At 35.9% G+C, this 18,583-nt stretch overlaps 1 protein-coding gene across 3 annotated transcripts in view; it reads right to left on the minus strand.

Annotated features, from left to right (window-relative positions):
- Positions 1–18,583, minus strand: part of CPNE8 (copine 8) — a 91,339-nt gene that overhangs the window by 61,676 nt on the left and 11,080 nt on the right. For 2 of the 3 annotated variants that reach the window (XR_008206288.1, XM_052681144.1), the window contains exons 2-4: positions 16,281–16,321; positions 9,570–9,616; positions 250–353 (exon numbers count right to left, since the gene is read on the minus strand). Coding sequence is in view for 1 of the 3 variants with exons in the window: in XM_052681144.1 (XP_052537104.1) it covers positions 250–353; positions 9,570–9,616; positions 16,281–16,321 (192 nt within the window). In the remaining 2 variants the exon portion in view is untranslated. Of the gene's footprint in view, positions 1–249; positions 354–9,569; positions 9,617–16,280; positions 16,322–18,583 lie in introns of those variants that run through there. The other variant, XM_052681145.1, reaches the window with a different exon arrangement.

An 18,583-nucleotide genomic window follows, 5' to 3' on the forward strand; every position in this document is an offset into this window, starting at 1 on the left:
AAGCAAACTACTTAATCAATATTATGAAAGCAATGACTGTATGACTACATTTTGATTAGCTAGAACTTACCAATTTCTGAAAACTCAGTCGTTGTTACATATTTATTTCTGAAGAAGAAATGCTAAATTGTGTTTATTAATTTGTTCAATGTCAAGAGGCACTATTTATTTTCAAGTTAATTTTGTGCTTTACAAAACTCAGTATGTCTACAGAGATTGTACTATTAGAATTGAAGACTGTTAACTTACAAATCAAATCGCAGATTCTCTCTTTCTTCAAAAAAGTAGTCCATTATAAATTTTCTTACAAAATCTGGATTTAAAGTATTGTCAATTACTTCTGTTCTTCCAAACTGGAAAAGAAAAGTATCAGTTTAAGGCAAGTAATTTAAGATGCTGTAATTAAGAAGGTTTCCACAACTGCACAACTGCACTATGATATGAAAAAGCATATAATTTTTTTTCTTAAAAAGATGTCAACAAAGAAAACGATTCTGTTCACGTGAAAGGACCAGTTATCCATAGATGAAGACAGGCTGGCAGAAGAACTCATAGATCACCATGAAGGGTGGTGCATGCCCTGTGTCATATGGTAAAAAAATTATAAATGCTATTACAAAACTATATGAGCTCCTAAAGTGAATTAGAATCCACAAAAATTTGAGGAAGAAATTCAATAGCACAAAAGCCCACTTTTCCTTCATGAAAGACAATAGCAAACAAAAGCTTACACAGACTGCTTATTTTGGGTAAATTTAAATATCAGAGAACATAGTTCTTCTGCTAGAAGCATACCATTTTTGCACTATCCTACTTCTATTTCACCTTTGTTCAGCTCTCTTTTTACATCTAATCTCTGAGCCTTTTCCAAAATGCCTTTTTTCCTCTTGGTGTTTACACCGAGCTCTTGATGAGTTGAAAATATTTTAGATAAAGAAGGTAACTTTTGATTGACTTCAGTTCATAAGCATCACAAATACAAATAACTGATTATAAAACTACAGCTCTGTGTTGTAATTGTTCTTGTATTTCTGTATTTTTGAAACAGATAGTAAAGCAAAAAAGAGTAAATTAATGACATGATGATTTCATTTTGTCCTCCATATTGAATATATCAAGACATTCTAATAGAGCCTACTGAAAAGGTCACTGACACTTTCCTGAAAGATCATCATTTGCAACTTCTCAAAACTGCAGTCTGTGACTCCAGTCTTCCAGCGAGTCGAAGACTGCCAATTGCTTAACTGACAGGACTGAATTAAACCCAAAAACGCAGACAAGGAAATAACAAAGACATTTGTTTTCTTCTAACTGAGTTTTTTGAGAATTTGTTTTGAAGTTTCCATATCACAGGTGTGGATGAGCCACCACACAGAGCCCAATTTTCCTGCTGGAGCTCTGAATATTTAAATTAACATCTACACAGTATGAAAGGACAAGAGCATACTCCACTGTTGCTTCCTCTCAAAACTCAGGAATTTCCGTTCTTTACTCGATTCTCATTAAAACAAAATAGTAAAGAACTCCAGACACATTATTTCTGTGATTTAAATAAATTCAATTACTTTCAGCAACTATTTTTTTCTCCTAAAATACCGGAATATCTTCCAACACCACTCATTCACACTGGCCATCTAGAGAAGTGAGCCTGTATCCAAGAGCATGACTGCTTTGTGAAAAGCAATCACCCACCTCAGGTATAATGAAATATTCAACAGAAACTGACACATCTTCAAGACATAAGTCTCAAAAACAGGAACAACCCTCAGAAGTGGCATGGTGGTGATTTGCATCTTTAAATAGCACGTTCAAATTCTATTAGGTAAGTTCACTTTGTTATCCTGTGAGATGTTCAATCATGACAGGGGTATTCAGAGAGATTTATATTCCAGCATCTCCCATGAAAGACAAAGATGCAAGACTATCTTTACAACAAGGAAGACCCTCTCAAAATTAAAAGATGAAGAAAATTTAACACATAGTGTCAATTAGCATATTGCTCTGCCAAACCTTTACCTCAGTTCTTAAAAGACAGGTAAAATGATTTCCTGATCTCACTGCAAACTTGAGATCCCCTGTAAAAAGGCTTCTAAGCATGTCCTTGAACACCAACAGTTTAGAAAGCAGGATCAAGAGCAAACACTGTATTTCTTCAACTCTCCTAAGCCAAAGCAATTGTTATGAAAGGGGTAAGGCACTGTTTGGAAGCTTGTCAAAGAAATCTCCAGAGCGCTAAAGATACGGGATATTCAACTGCAACACACCGAATCTCTTAAGAAAGGATTGGCACAGGATCCTGGAAGCAGATCAGAACAAGAACAAATATTTTCATACACTTTGCTTCAAAGGAAAAAAGTCAGTCTCTTGAGAAGACTGGAGGTATTCTTAGAAATATTTGAATAAAGTTGACAGGTAGAGTGCTGTAAAAAACACTTTTGAATCAGCACTGGTCACTGTTACGGCTAAGTATCAATGAATGAGAAATGAAAGCAGCACTAGAAAGTTGGCACTTCTATAGGAACAAGTATGAGTGGGGTACACGTCTGGGCTTAAGTCCTCTCTGCTTCAAATTTGCATGTGAGCTGAAGTTTCTCATCAGTTTTGAGGTGAAATAAATCTCAATATTTATACAGAAAATTGTCCCCTGTCAACTACACATATTAGAGCACTGAACAGTACTGGAGGTCAGGAAAAACTAGAAGCTAGAATGGCTGACTAAATGAAATATGCAGCAATATCTGTGCAATTGGCACTGTCTGAAGGTATGCACTGAGAAGCTAGTCTGACACAAGTTTCAAAGCAGGAATGAGAAATGAAACCAATGGGGCACGAGGACCATCATTTTTTCTGTTCTGAGCAGGAGTATATCTCATCTGAGGAGTGTTTTTTCCACCTCAAGTTTCCTACTTCTTGCATTTGCACTTTCAAGCAAGCTAGCCAAATACTCTCTAAAACCGGAATTGGCTGCATGCAGAAGAAACTTATACATAAAATGAAACCTGATGAACACTGGTTTACTCAAGACAGAAAGGACTCTGGGCATTCAAGAAAATGTGTACCAGGTCCTAGGATGACTGTTGTAACTCGCAAAGCTACCTGAGGCACACCAGGTAAATTAATAAAACTTAATTGTGGTTCTCTCACACTACATCCAACAGATTCAGATGCACATACACAAAAACATCAATGAAAATATTTCCCAGTATGTGTGGATTTAAGTAGTAAATTCTCCTAGAAGACTCCTTAATCACCATGCAGGAAAAGAAAGGTTGTATATTCATAAACTGATCAACCACTGATCAACCATAAACATCAACCACTTCTGTAGGAAGCCTATTTCAGTGTTTGCCACAGTAAAATTTTCTCAGCATTTCTCCTCCTCACAAGTTCTAGAAAATAACAAGGTTACCTCTTAGCCTTTTTTTCTCCAGACTTTTTTTCAGTGTGGAGCTCAGAACTGTACAGAATATCAAAGGTGAGGGCACACCAATGGCTAAATACAGTGTCATCAGGCAGCATCACCTGTTTTGACTGGCTGTCTACGCTATGTTTAACGCACCCCAAAAGACACTGAGTTGCTTGAGTGTGCGCAGAGAAGAGCAACAAAGCTGGTGAACAACTAAAAAACAAGAGATATGAGCAGCAATTGACAGAACTAGGGTTGCTTAGTCTCTACAACCATTGCAGTGGGGAGGATGTCAGCCTCTTTTTTTAGGTGGCAAATAATAGGAGGATACAGTCATTAGTTGCTCCAGGGGAGGTCTAGTTTGGACATTAGGAAGGAGAAGGCAGTGAAGCAACAGAACAGCCTGCCCTGGAAGTAGTGAAGTCCCCATCCTTGGTGGCATTTAAGATATACATGGATGCAGAACTAAGAGACATGGCTTAAATGACAGTACTCAGTCGGCTACGTCAAAAGTTGAACTTAATGATCTTGAAGGTCTTTTCCAACCTAAATGATTCTAACCTAAATGAAGAATGTGACTGTGGCTCTGAAAGAAGAGTACTATAAGGAGACACAGATGTGCCAAAGATTGGATGGATAAATGGAGAAGGTCCTGAAAACAAAACTGGCAATCACAGTAAGGTCAAAAAAGCCCTCTCTCTCATTACATTGATCCAGACTTCCTAAAATAATGACATTAAGACAGAGCTCACTCTTGAGCAAATTGTTCTTGTTGGAGTAGGAAGCAAACAATTCTTTATTTGATGAGCCCAATAAAAAATTGCTCTCTGTCCATTCTGAACATTCAATTCTCAAACACAGGGCTGTTCTTCACTGAAGAGTTCAATTCTCAAGCATATTCCACATTGCTCCAAGGTTCAAGATGCTACTTTGAAGACCTGAGTTTCACTCATCAAGAAATTGCATACACTGTTCTCATAATGCTTGTTAAACACATAAGAGAGATGAACCCCTGTACCTCAGGCTTTAATGCAAAGCTCTGCTAGGTAGTCTCCCACTCACTGGATGCTAAGAAAACTTATCAGCAGACTAGAACACAACAAATAAGGAAAAGCTGATGGAGCTTGGTTTGTTCAGTTTGGAGAGGAGAAGGTTTAGAGAACATCTGTTGTCACTGCCATCCTCTAGTATACCTAAGCAATACAAAGAATACAAAGCCAGACAGTTCAAAGAATGTAACAAAAAGACAGGACACTTCTATCAGAAATGAAACCAAAGAAAATTATGATGGGACACAGTGAAACAAGTCTCCAAAACGAGTGATTAAGCTCTGGAATAGGTCACCCAGAGACTTGTGCAGTCTCTGCCACTTAAGTTTTTCAAACATGATTTGGGAAAGGCCCTGAGCAACCTGACATAATCATGAAGATGGCTTTCCTCCTTGAATCAGGAGGCTGAATTGAACATAGCTGATGAGTTGGAGGCTGAATAACACAAAGATTCTTTTCACCTAAATTATTTAATGACCATGTCATATTTCATATATCAGGTTGTTAAGTTTTATAGTTCCATTAGAAATAGCTCTATGTATGAATCTGAAAGAAAAGTTACTTAAAAAGGAAAAATAGTTATTACTTATAAAACGGTAATGTCAGTTAATTTTTAAAAACAAGAGAATATAATAAATATATACATAGTTTTGGTCCCTTCAAATTTGATTTTTTTTTTTTTCCTTCTAGAAAACAATATTCCATTTAAACCAATATCCACGTTACATCTGGGAAATGTTTTGGACTTGATTTGAGAGCCAAGACAGAAGCCTATCAGGAAAAGAGGAAAGAAAATAAATATGCAGCATGCTGCTGATTAGATTACTGAGAAGAGAGGAGGCCTGACAACGTGTGTTACGCTGCTACCTTTAGAGTGAAATTCTTTACAATACTCAGAAGACTGAATTCAGTACCACAGCTAGCTTGTCTTTAACTTTAAATTACTTTTCTTATATGAGGCTTCAGTTTTTCAACTGTTTGCTTGTTTTTCCACAGGCTACTTAAACAGTTCTGTTACATTAAACTAATATAATTAATTACTTGTAGGATGAATATTAAAATTTATCTTGTAGATAACATTAAAATACTGGCCTCTAAAAACCATCAGGCTATATTTTTAATAAGATAAAGAAAGCATCAACTTTTTAAATCTCTTTTCCAAATTAACAATGGCTTTTTAAAGTAGAATAGGTTATTTCTATAATCCAGTGTCTTACAACTAATAGCATAGCAGTTAATTAATTAATTCCCTTCATGGCCTAATTTGCCCATTAACAGTTGTGCAGAGCTAAAATCTTAACATGGCCAACAAGCAAATACCTTTAGAAATGTCATTCAGGAGAGAAAGAAAATCCATTTAACTAATTCAATGGAGGAAAAAAAATTGGAAAAAAAATCAAAAAAAGCAATCATTTTTTGTATTTCCTAAGATGAAGATACTTTGCTACCTCCTAATGCAAGTTCTCCTGGTAGAAAGGAATTTTATTTATTTATTTTATCATCTTAATTTTTTTACCATCTCAATTTAGTGATCCATTCCAAAAGGCTTTGAGGTTGATGGAAATATTCTGTATTTCTCAATCAGAAGATATAAAGGAACTACAATGACCTAAAAAAAATTATTATTATTAATAATAATAATAGTAATAATAATAATCCCAATAAATACTGATTATAAAGCATCTAGTCCATTCTTCCCATTAAGACAGCCTCTAAACTCTACTAATGGAAAACTCGAAAGTGTATCTTATGGAGGTGAAAACAGTAATGAAATTGTAGATGCTACAGTGAAATACATAATTACTAAACATTTCACTTAAGTGCTCACTTTGAGCACAAGCAAAAAGATCACATAAAATCTTGCGGTCATAGGGGGAATATATGCATCTTAAAGATCAATTTATTAATGTAATATTTAATTATCATTTACTAATAAATAATTGTTTATGTTATTACAATACATACTGAGTTGTAACTATACAGGAAAGAAAACCTAATTTTCTGGATGAAAACCTCTTGCGAGGTCCCAACAAGTTCCTGTGACTGACTGATGCATACAGCACTTGTTGAAATGATCTAGAACAAGGGCTGAAATAATTAAGGGCCAAAACAAATAGATTTTTACAGAACTGCCCCTTACCATCAGTGGGTATTACCTGTAAAATTCCCACTGCTAAAATATTTCACCAATTTCTATTATTTACTTAACATTTAACTTTAAACTGCTCTGTTTTTCACAATTAACATCCTCTTTGAAGTGAAGAAATACACATTCTTTCTAAATATTATTTAAGCCTTCTACAGACAGCAGTAAGTTATACTTTGTCATATTTTGAATGTATCCTCACAAAGTAAGGCGAAGCGAGTGTTTTGAAATCCAAATATTAGATTCTGATGATACATTTTTTGCTAATTCTATTACTGGAAATACCTGATGATCACACTGCAAATAACAGAAAAACTGTTTTGAAAAATAACAGCCTTTTAAGTTGAGAACTAAACATTTTAATTGTTTGCTGAGGATTTGGTGTACAAGAGTAACATCAAGTAAAACACTGGAATCTGTACCATAAGCAAACAGGAGTCAATGCCCAGAAAATATCTACTCAGAAATTAAATTGAGAACTTCATTTAACTACTCTACTGAATCACTTCAGATATCCTTGCTGAGGGGATGGGCAAAAAAGCACATTGGTAGAATAGAGCACTAGGGAAATTATGGAGATTATGAAATGATTTAGCAAGTTTATGATCCGCAGGCATCTTCTGCAGTCTTTGAAAGAAAATCATTAGGCAAAAGAAGCAAGATAACTTCAATAAAGGAATAAAGAATAGAGAAAAAGTAAAGAATGCTGACATGACTGAATACCATTCTTTAATGTCCACAAATATCATCAGGGTGTTATTATTTGTCTTGTAGTTTTCTCCATACATTTCCAGGTGGTTTCCACCTCCATGAGCCAATGCAACTCTAAACAAGTGTTTTAATGCAACAATATGACACATAAACAGACACTGAAATCACAGCATTACTGCATCCACCACAGCAGACAGAAAAAGCACGGAAATAAAGATATGCGACAATCCATCCAATGTACATTATCAACTAACTTTCTACCTACTGCTATATATATATTTTACCACTGGTATAAATATCATACATCATAACAAATGCATATCAAAATGCAATCCTGACTCAGTCCTTCTATTGTGACAACTTCTGAATTTTGACTGTCATAACAGCTACTAGGAACAGGATTCTATTCACTGAACTTTGCATCCAAAGTAGTAGAAGTGTTGGCTTTTGATTATCACTTGGAGGCATTTTGAAAGAATGATTCATCTAATCTACTGTGGACATCTAAATTAGACATGATTAACTGCCCTAAGGAAGTTATCTTCTTTCACTAACTATAAATAGTTTAAACAGTCAAAGGACTTGTAAATATCTATACCTAGATGATAGACAAGATAATTATGTTTTAAGAGTGGAAAAAAAAGGTAAGATTTTCTATCAACTGTCTTGTTGAAAGTCTGTTTTAAACGGTGTAATTCCTAAACGGGCACATGATACCATAACCACATGCACTCTCTCGTCACTGAGAAGATGCAATACAAGCATGCTATCCTATTTTGCTTTGATTAGGAAAATAAAATTGCATAAAACAATACAGAGCTGTGAGGTGGTAGCATACTTCAAGCATTACAAACTTGGATCTATCAAAAAGGAAAGCAGATGGAATTTTTTTGAAGTAAGGTGATAATGCCATAATTTGACTGTCAGGACAATTACAGTAAGTAAAATGATTAATACCTATTAAACATTAAAAAAATTAACAGTTAACAACAGAAAAGAATGAAAACTCCACAGAATCATATATCAACCTTAGACAACAACAAAAAAAGAATTTCTCACAGCTAAATCCTAGACCAAGGAACTACCTGGATAACTTAATGACTTCACTACTTCACTGCACTGAGCTGCTTATCGGCACTCGAATGCCTAAAGGCTCCTCCGTTTCCAGAGTTAGCTATCCAGACATACAGAACTCTGCACATCCATTACTTCTGACAATTTAGTTAAGATTAGAGAGTTCCCACTTAGGCCCTCAGTCTGACATTTCTTTACAGAAATCATGAGAGGAATGTGATCCTGTAGGCATACTGAAAGTATGTCGGGTACACAGTACAGGACTAGAGAGAGCAGTTAACTACAAACGACGAGCTTTTGTTTAAGACAAGAGAAAAATTCAGTTCTGTAAGGCTGACAGAATAGAAATCCACATCCACCCAGTTTCATCAAAAATTATCTTTCTCCAAACAACTACCACGAATGCCAAAAATAAGGGAAGAGGTTTGATTTCTGTTACCCTGGCCACTTCAGACAGTAGAAAACACAAAAAATATCAGTTCTGAAAACAAGAATATCACAGCTGCTCCTTTTTACAGTGAGCAATAGCAAGACAGTTCATTCCTCTCATGGCTCGTTAAGTAACCATCAATCCTCCCAGTAAGGCAGCTAAAAAGCACATTCCATGAGGAGAAGGGAAAGATGACCACCCTTCTTCCAACACTTTCACTTCTTTCAAAGAATAACATTAAAGGAAAAAGAATTTGATAACTACATACAAGGAGACAGTTATAGGATGTATATATCACTCTTTCTCCCTTTTTGCCTGATGAACACGTTTTCAGCAGGACCTTCTTCTCTCAAACACTGTACCAACACTATGTTACCACACCTGTAGGTTACTTTTGCTGATCCCAGGCATCATGACGGCTATATCATTCCATAGATCTTGTACTGCTTGAGTTTCCTCCTCTCTCGTATTCACAAACCTTGTTTCAATTGATAGTTTGACTTCACATATCTCACAAAAAGTATAAAACAGGAGAATTACATATTTTATTTTACTTCCCCTTTTGATGAAAAAAATGGGATACAGATACGGAAACTGAGAATAATGTGACTAGGTACTCATCACTGGGATGTAGGGCTCCTACCGTTTAGCATGGCAGTCAAGAGGCTATGACATTCCTTCTTCAGCACAAATGGCAAGTATTTAATGTACTAAAAAAGTTTATACACACATGTGTGTACATATATATCTTACCTCTCTCCATTCTTTGTTTCCAATGGCTTGTGTGTACAAAACACAGACTGTGAAAGGAAAAAAGAAAAGATCACTTTGAGAACTGAATGTTGTTTTTTGTTTTTTTTTAATTAAATAAGCTGATTTTGTAGTCTATTTTGCTGTCAAAACCACTATCTTGGAAAATCAAATATTAGTGTTTCCCCTCAGTTTTGAGTATGTCTCCCTAGATTAGTGACAATACTGGTTGTTGCCACAATTAATTGTGAAACAGAGTGGTTCTAAAATGGGAGGTGACACTTAAGACTGGCCTCCAGCAAATCACCTAAAATCCTTAGGAATAAAATTAGATAGAAGCATGTTTTCATTAAATGTGCATGGTCTGTCTATCCCAGCTAATCCAATGCATAATTATGCTAATTTATTTCTTCTTTCAGGAAATGAGAGAATTAAAATAAAAACAAATGAGGTCCCTACTGCAATGAGACAGGAAATAAAAGTGGAAATAAATAAATAAATAAATAAATAATTTAAAAAATAGTTTGTGAAGTATTCTTCTTTAATTCTGCTGTAAGCTCTTTTCACATATTTAAGGATATTGCATACATATCTCTTTATATTAAAACATAATAAAAACTGAATCAATTACATCTACCTCTGTAAGCTATGTTTGAAACACCAAGAAGCATCATCTCACCAGTTTCACTCTGCTTACAGATTTGTTCTTCTAACACAGAACCCACTTCACATCAATCTGTAGCTTTCATCACAGAGGTACAGTTAATCAGGTCTTCCATACACTAAGTACAAGTACAAGCATAAATCATTTGCACCGAATGAATACCGCAAACTTCATTTTCAACAGTTTTGAATGAGTTGTATCCAACAAGTGTAAAGCAGTGATATCCCGAAACTCTCACCGTTTCCTAAATAAGGAAAATACAGATACACAAACATTTCTCTCTGCCAAATTCTGCTGTGCCAATCGTTACTTTTCAACAGAAGACAGAAATAATACTATTCTGAGTTTCTGTCTTGAACAATAAAAGTAGAAGGCTGGTTTTCTTCTCAACAAAGTCAGAATCATCAACTGATCTAAGCAGAAATGAAGTCAAGCTTCAAACTATGTTTTCTTCTTACTCAGAAGGTAAAACACAAAAAACACACTAGGAAGAGCGGAAAAAACGTAAGATCAACATTTCAGCTTGACACAGAACTTAAAAGTTAACACAATTCAACTTCATTTTTTCCCAATAAGATATCTTGTAGAAGAAAAAGCTTTTATAAATAAAAATCAAAATCAATTTCTGTTTTTCTCCATTCACTTTAAATGAAACCTCGGACAATCACACTACTGGCTTTGGTTCCTGATTATAGTAGGATGAATCCAAAGCAGTGAGTCTATTTTTACAGCTCTCTTTGGAGGAAATTGCTGAACTATATTATATAAAGAATGAAGTTTGAACAGGAAAACAGAGTGAAATGGAAGCTACAAAATCAGCTACGGAGATGTCTGAAAGTTACTAAGTTTCTGACCAACCTTTGTATCTATTAAGATCTGTGCCAAGATAATCCTGGCAGATGTGGGAAATGTTGTCAAAGGAAATTTCAACATATAAAAACAAACTAAGAAATATTCTCTGGAAATACTCCTAGTGCTAACATGAAATCATACATTCTCTCAAATTTCCCTTCCACTTTCCCCACTGGCAATTCTTTTTTAAACGAACACCACAAATTCAGCAATGATGAATATTTTCTATCTTCAGTAGTGGTTTCCAAGAAGGCAAATATGTTACTAATTTCAAAAGCAGAGATAATAACAGATTTCATCCATTTTACAGAGATATAAATCTAAATTTTCCATTAAATACTTCTCGTACCTATAACCTCACTTGAGAATACAACTGAAACTCATTTGCAGAAAAAGCCAGTCTTTATAGATAACGTACACTTCTGCTATTCAAATATTTTTGTTGTCTAGATTTTTCCTAAACATAATAATTTTTCACCATTGATTTCCTGCTCTATTTTTTGTACTACATGCTGCCCTGTGTATTAGCATTAATACACTACATCACGTAACAATTTTGCACCATAGCTGTCCAAAAAAGAATATAAAAGAGGAGAAATTTAATATTAAGGAGACGAAAGCAACAAAACAACTGTAAAATATCCGTTACTATCAAAGTTTCAGAAAAGAGGCATTCTGGCACTACCTTATCTCTTCAGTTTATGAAGCCAAATGAAAGAGTTATGAACAAAAAATCTAAAAAAAGATTAGAGCTGAATAATTTTAGTCTTCTGCTGTGGTTGATGAGATGGAAGTTGTGCAATATAAAAAAAAACAACAGTAAAGCTCCACCTTAAGCATAATTCAGTCTCTTATTCATTTTCCATCTTCTGGAAGGCTGCTCATACCTCTGCTAGTATGAGTTTTTTTGTGGTCAGTTCACTATAATTTGGAGTAAGCAGTGCTATCCTTCTCACCTTTTTACTGCCAGTCATTAGTGGGTTTCTGTTCCCCTCCATTCCCAGTAGCTTCCCCGTGCTTCCAAAAGTACATTCCAGGACTGGAACCACATCTCTAGCCTAAGAACCACTTATATACTTATTTATAAACTTAAATGAGGAGAAAAAAGCTAAGAATCAATAGTATGACTTGCAATTTTCTGCTATTTAGCTGGTTGCAGCTACGGCATATATGAGGGCTGCTCCGAAAGTAATGTCTCTTATTTTATTACACTGGCCTACGACATCAGAGGTGGATGTTGGTGGTATGGCAGTGGAGGCTGAGCCTTCCTAGCAATATTCCATTACATTCTGTTGCTCTCAACAAAGGTGCAGTCTGACAAAATGGTGTCGGACATGGAAGTGCATATGAAGCAAAGGTGTGTCACTGAATTCCTCCATGTGGAAAAAATGGCACCTGCTGACATTCAATGGCATTTGCTGAACGTTCATGAAGACCAAACAATGGATGTCAGCACAGTGAAGCAGTGGGTGGTGTGTTTCAGCAGTGACAACAGTGACCAGAAAGGCAAGCTGTGTTCCAGATAGTCATGCACAGCATAAAATGAAGAGTGCCTTGATCAGCTCATTCAGAGAAATTACAGAATTTGTCAGATTACAACCAGGGCGCTCTGTCCAGAGTTGAATATCAGCTTCAGTGAATTGGAAACAACAGTGGTAACGTTGGAATACTGCAAAGTTTGTGCCAGGTGGGTCCCACAAATGTTCATGCAGGAACACCACATGCAAATTTGTCAGAACCTATTGAACCAGCACAAGGCTGAAGGTGACAGTTTCATGGATCACATCATTACCAGTGTCAAGATGTAGCAACTCTACTATGGGCCACTGTGGCAGCCTATGGAGTGGCAGTATGTGAATTCCCCTTGGACAAAAAGTTTAACAGTGATACAGAAACATGCATCACATAAACGACATTTTAAAAAAAAGGTCAGTCTTGGCTGTAAAGAAAAGGATCACGAAAGTCACAGACTTTCTCACAAATACTTTGCAAATTTAGAATAATTTAAAACTTTCTTCTTCCTTTCCTCTAAAACTGATTGACCCCCAGACTGTCGCATAATTGTCCAAATTACTGGTGGTATGATTTATTACCCTAATGGCTTTAGGAGAGGTTTCATAAAGATCCCGGTATTATACTAATTACAGTAATCCTTCTAAACAACCTTTTCAAAGTCATTTCCAACTGGAGAAATGAGCTTTCCCATATGAGAGCTTCCAAGGGAAGATACCAATAGTCAGGAATGTTAATATTTAGTAATCTTAAACTCTGGGGCATTTAAGACAGTGTCAAACTCTGGATTAATTAAATCTTTCAATGAAGAAGACAGCAGATGTTTCAATGGTTACAGATTCAATTCTCAAAACAGAGCAGTCTCCCACCTCTTATTTTTCCATGTAGTTTGAGCATCCCTTACCCTACACTGATCCTCTCCCACTAAATGCTTATGCCTTTAACCTGGAAACTACTCTAAGTGTTCACCTCAGTTTTTTCCAAGCATAAAAGCTTCCATTCCCTCACAAGAAAGTGTCAGCCACAGTACAGTAGGCCCTTTCTCCACGGTAATCTTCTCATGAATTTGTACCCAGTTCAAGCAGGCTCTTTGCTGACCAGCTTCTACACCTTTTAGTCAGAGCTTCCTGAAGGTCCTTTTACTCCAAGTGTCGTGAGATTCTTCTCATTGTTACTTTCTTTTATGGATACATCCTCCCCAGGAGGACCTGGATTCTACCTTTCCAATCTTTCCTAAGACACTCTAATTTCTATTACAATACTCAGCATTTACAGGGTTACACAAGAGGACGTTCCATCCTAACCGGTGCTGCTGCCACAGCTGCACAGTAGTTTGGGGTGGCTCAGTTTGGTCAGGAAGTGCATGGGAAAATAATTTTGCCCAAATGCCTAAAAGAAAATCTCATTAACAAATCTGTAGCTCCTTGGCAGAAGGTTTTCTCCCTGGCTCATCGTGGAATCACTGCTTTAGCTCAGACTCTATGGGAAGTATTAAAAAAAAGAAGAAAAAAAAAGTGGATATTCTCAAAAATATTGCTAGGGTTTGAAATGCATATTAGAATTGGCCTCATAGTCAGTGAGACCTTAACATACAGAGCAACTTTGTGTAGTTCTACCTTTTATGAGATCTGGTGGCTGTAAATCCAGTTGGCCTAAAAGTAGATCTTGTGAAAGCAGTAAAGTGTTGGATTTGAAACCTTTTTTAGCTAACAGGATAAAGTTACTGTATTCAAGACCAGTGCAAGAATGGCCTTTGTCCAAACAGACAATGAGGAAAGATATGCTGCTACACTTCCAAGTACAGAAAAGAACAGCATTTTTTACATTACACCCTTCTAACTTCCACAGTTATATTACAGCCATGTGTCTGCATTCAAACGAAGGGCACCGGCAGCAATCTAATTAGCTAATAAACAGCCTTCAGAATACAAATTCTACACTGCCTGCAGAGTATCCACCATCAAAGCCACTTTGCCAAGTCATTTCCTGAGTGCAAATACAGTATAAGCATTTCTAGAGGTAAGTTTTCCCCTTCTCTCTTTACCAAGGACTGCAATACTGTATTCCATGTTTGTATATAGCTAGCCTGAGACAGATAGGCCTAACTGACACAATAACTGGGCATTCATAATATGAGCCCAAACTTCTAAAGTACGCCATCAGTTTGAATTCTTTAACTAAGCAGTTTACAAGAAACTGTGTTTTGAAGTGATAGGCAAGGTTACTACGCATCAAAAAATACATGCAAGTAACTTAATTCTATAAAAATATCACTGCCTTACATCTCAAAAATATTATAAAGTTAGAAAGTAAGATTTCTCCAGGTTTTCCTGTCCCTTCCCTGCTGTGGGCCAACCAACAGCCACAGTCCCTTAGGGGTATCCCTGCCCCAGCATGGCTTGCCCACAGACCACAGCTTCTTTGGAAGTCTTTTGCATGGAGTGTTGCCTTTCCAGGTCGCATTCCGGAAGCATATCTTCAGAAGCGTGGTTCTGGGAGTACTCTCAGCAGCTGTGTTTCTAGCCCCTAGCTGCTGCCACTTTCCTTCTGAAATGTGCTTGGCAGGGCTTTGTGTGCTCCTCTGGCTGACAGAAGCTCTAGCTAGCACTGGTTATTCACGTAGCTTTCAGAGTTGCCTGGAAGAAGCTGTGATAGTCACAGAGTGGATCACGGCCTCCTTCCACACAAGTTGCACTGCTACTCAAATCCTGAAATTTATAGCTAATACAGTTTCCCTACAGTATCCCACCAGGACTTGGTTACATGCCCAAACACATGATGGAAGCATGTCTGTCTCAGGGCCTATTTCCAGTGTCAATGAGTACAGTATATGGTATTCTAAGGAAAAAAAAAAAAAAAAAAAGCTTAGGCTTACCTGAAAGAAAATGAATCTACAAATAAAAAATTACAGAGGGTTATAGAGGGGTCCAAATTGACCGAAGACAATATAATCTAAGCATTAGTCAATAAACAATACAGGAGTACTTTGATTCACCACTATCAGGGAAAAAAAAGAAAAAGAAAGAAACACAAAAATATTCTGTGGTCTCAGGTCCTTGATAAGCTATTAAAAAATCTTCAGTATGGGAAGGCATCGTTTTTAAATCAGAAGCCCCACTACAGCTGAATTCATGGGAATGAGGTTGTTGGGATACAGTCATGCATTAACAAAACTGAAGAGGTAGTGTGACTACCTCACATATCTGGTAACTTGAATTCATTAAAGAATGGATTATTTTTAATCAGTAAAGATCAGTTCCCTGAGACAAATCAATGCAATTTTATTTTTCCAGATTTTGATTCTCAGATTAGCAGACACTATGCACTAACAACAAGCACTTCCAGTTTATCTAGAAGTATGCTGACTAGATTTGAAAGCAATCTAGAACAGATGCATAAAAGAAAAAAAAATGACTTTTCTGCATTCACTGATTTTAAGAAAATGTAGCTTGACTGCTTGACTAAGGGAAAGCATAGTTCAGGAATGCAGAAGTGATTATAGTCTTTTAAATTCCAGTTCCTGTAAGAGGAGCTACAAGCCCAGCCAGCACCGCATGAAATAACTGTCACAAAGACAATGTAAACCCAGCAGACATCAAAGTAATCCACCAATCTCATTTTTAATCCATTGTTTACACATTTGAAATATATGATGAGGAAAAACCAGTAAAATGTTACATACTTACTTGGATCAGATTTAGAAAATGTATCTCTGTCCAAAAGATTTCTGTTAAAAAAGGAGAGAAAAAAGCAATCTTATTAAAAAAATCAGATAGCAATGAAGATATTATTAATGATATTGATCGAGAAGCTGCTTAGTTTTCTACCTTTTACTTTAAGTCAGTCAGTACTACCAATTGAGTCTTCTCACCCTTCTTTTTCTTATGTATTTTGGATTTGACCAAATCTTAGCTTACATACTCTGGTGTCTTGAAGTAAAAAGCAATACATAACAAGCATATTAACATATATAAGATACATGAGAAACAAAAATAACTATAGATCAAAAACTTCTACCACAGATTAACATGCTAGCTGAACTAAAAAAAAAAAACATATACTTTATTTATTTAAAAGAATGGTTATGACATCTCAGAGCCATTACGAAATATCTAAAGAAACTGGTGTGGATGAGTAAGGTAAAACAAAACTAACAGACAAACAGGAAATAGGAAACATGAAACAGAAGCAGGAAAATTCTAAGTGCCCACAAAATACATAGGGAAAAAGTTGGAAGAAAAATTTCTTTGTTACAAGGCTAATATCACAGCCATGCTTCAGCTAGTCTCCTCATACACAGATGAAGAGACTCATTATTACCAATAGCTCTAAAGACGAAGGACTGAACACAAAACCATCGTCAGAATAGTTACTAATATTTCATAATTCTAAATTCAAATAAATAAACAAACAAATATTAAATTATTCTGACAAGCCAAAAAAAAATAGTCTGAAAACAGAATAATCATTAAACAAGAAATAGCTATAAAACTTAGGCAGCTAGTTTAGCTTGGTATTACTTAAGAACAAAAGAAAATGAATAAAGAAAAGGTAAGTACACAGCAGCAACACTGAAATGGTTCTAGGTATCACAACAAGCCATGACTTAAATGCAAGTCAAAAATCTTGTGCCTTTGTGAGGAAAAAAGGAATAAACAAATGAAAATTGCACTTTGGAAACTTCTCAATCTAGTCATCTTGCCTTCTTAATAGTCAACACTCAATTCAAGCAATAAAGCAATAAAGGTTTAGGCAGAAATAATGAGAAGTCTGGAATACGCCTATGAAGAAAACACTGCTATATATTGATGCTGATCCCCATGTAGGCAGAACAAGGAGAAACAGGATTGGCTGTAAACTGAATTCTGTGCCCTTCAGGTGTATAAGTTGAACTTTTTTCAACTGCTTTACCATTTTTCTTGGTTAAAAGTATCCAGACATGATATGAAATCTCTGCTACTGAGTATATTTAGGAACAAGTTAGGAAGCCACAAGTCTTACCAGTTCTTTGAACTTACCCTGGAGCAAGAGACAGATTAAACAACCACTTCACATCACTTATAACTTACTATTTTTAATAATTACTGAGCCTCTCTAAAGGTCATTATTTATTACTTTCATTCAGATCTAAATCACATTATTTTCATGCCACTGCACATCATTGAAATGCATACAAATATGTTGCTAAATACAGGTTGTCTAAGCAGTGCATTTACACTTCAACAAGGAGAAGATACTGTGTCACCAGTTCAGGTACTGCCAAACCCACGGCTCAGAACAGGCAATGTGAGCAGGACAGCTTTAAAAGAAGCTGTCACTTATTTAAACCAGATCATTAAAATTATTATTTGTGAATGAATCTAAAGTCTGCATATACTACTTCTTCAACTGAAATTGTTTCTACTTCCAAAACACAATTCCTATAAACCTTAAAAATTTCAGAATTAAAAGTGACATGGAAAAAAACAGCACTTCTGCCTCCCATGCTCACACTTTTTTGAGCCACCAAGCATTTGCTGCCAGGGACCTAATGAACTAAGAACACTTCCGTACAGTCAGCATCCCTGAAAGGACTGTAAGGATTGAGATATCAAAGTCTGACATCAGAATTCAGGTCAGTAAGCATGACTAGTACACAGTTTTCAACTGATACAGCTTGCAATATCTTCAATGTGATCCTTTGTACATTTCACCATAAATAGAAAATGTCTTCAGCAAAGTTTGCAGGCACCTGATTTTCCAAACTGTTAATAACCAACTAAAACACCAAAACAAGAACTAAGCACACTCATTGTTCAAGCAATGTAGGCTTCAAAGGGAACTTCAAAAGCCAACACCAACAGGAAACAAAGGTCTGACTTGTTCAGCTAACAGCTCAGGCTGCACAATTTCTTTAGTGTATTTTCATTTTAGTGAGAAAACAATCAAAATGCTCCTTTAAATGTATGACAACTGCAAGTTGCAGAAACACAGGACAATTTGCAATCAA

The sequence above is a fragment of the Tympanuchus pallidicinctus genome, unplaced genomic scaffold (genome assembly GCF_026119805.1).
Source record: "Tympanuchus pallidicinctus isolate F22 unplaced genomic scaffold, pur_lepc_1.0 scaffold19, whole genome shotgun sequence".
Taxonomy (NCBI): Eukaryota; Metazoa; Chordata; class Aves; order Galliformes; family Phasianidae; genus Tympanuchus; species Tympanuchus pallidicinctus.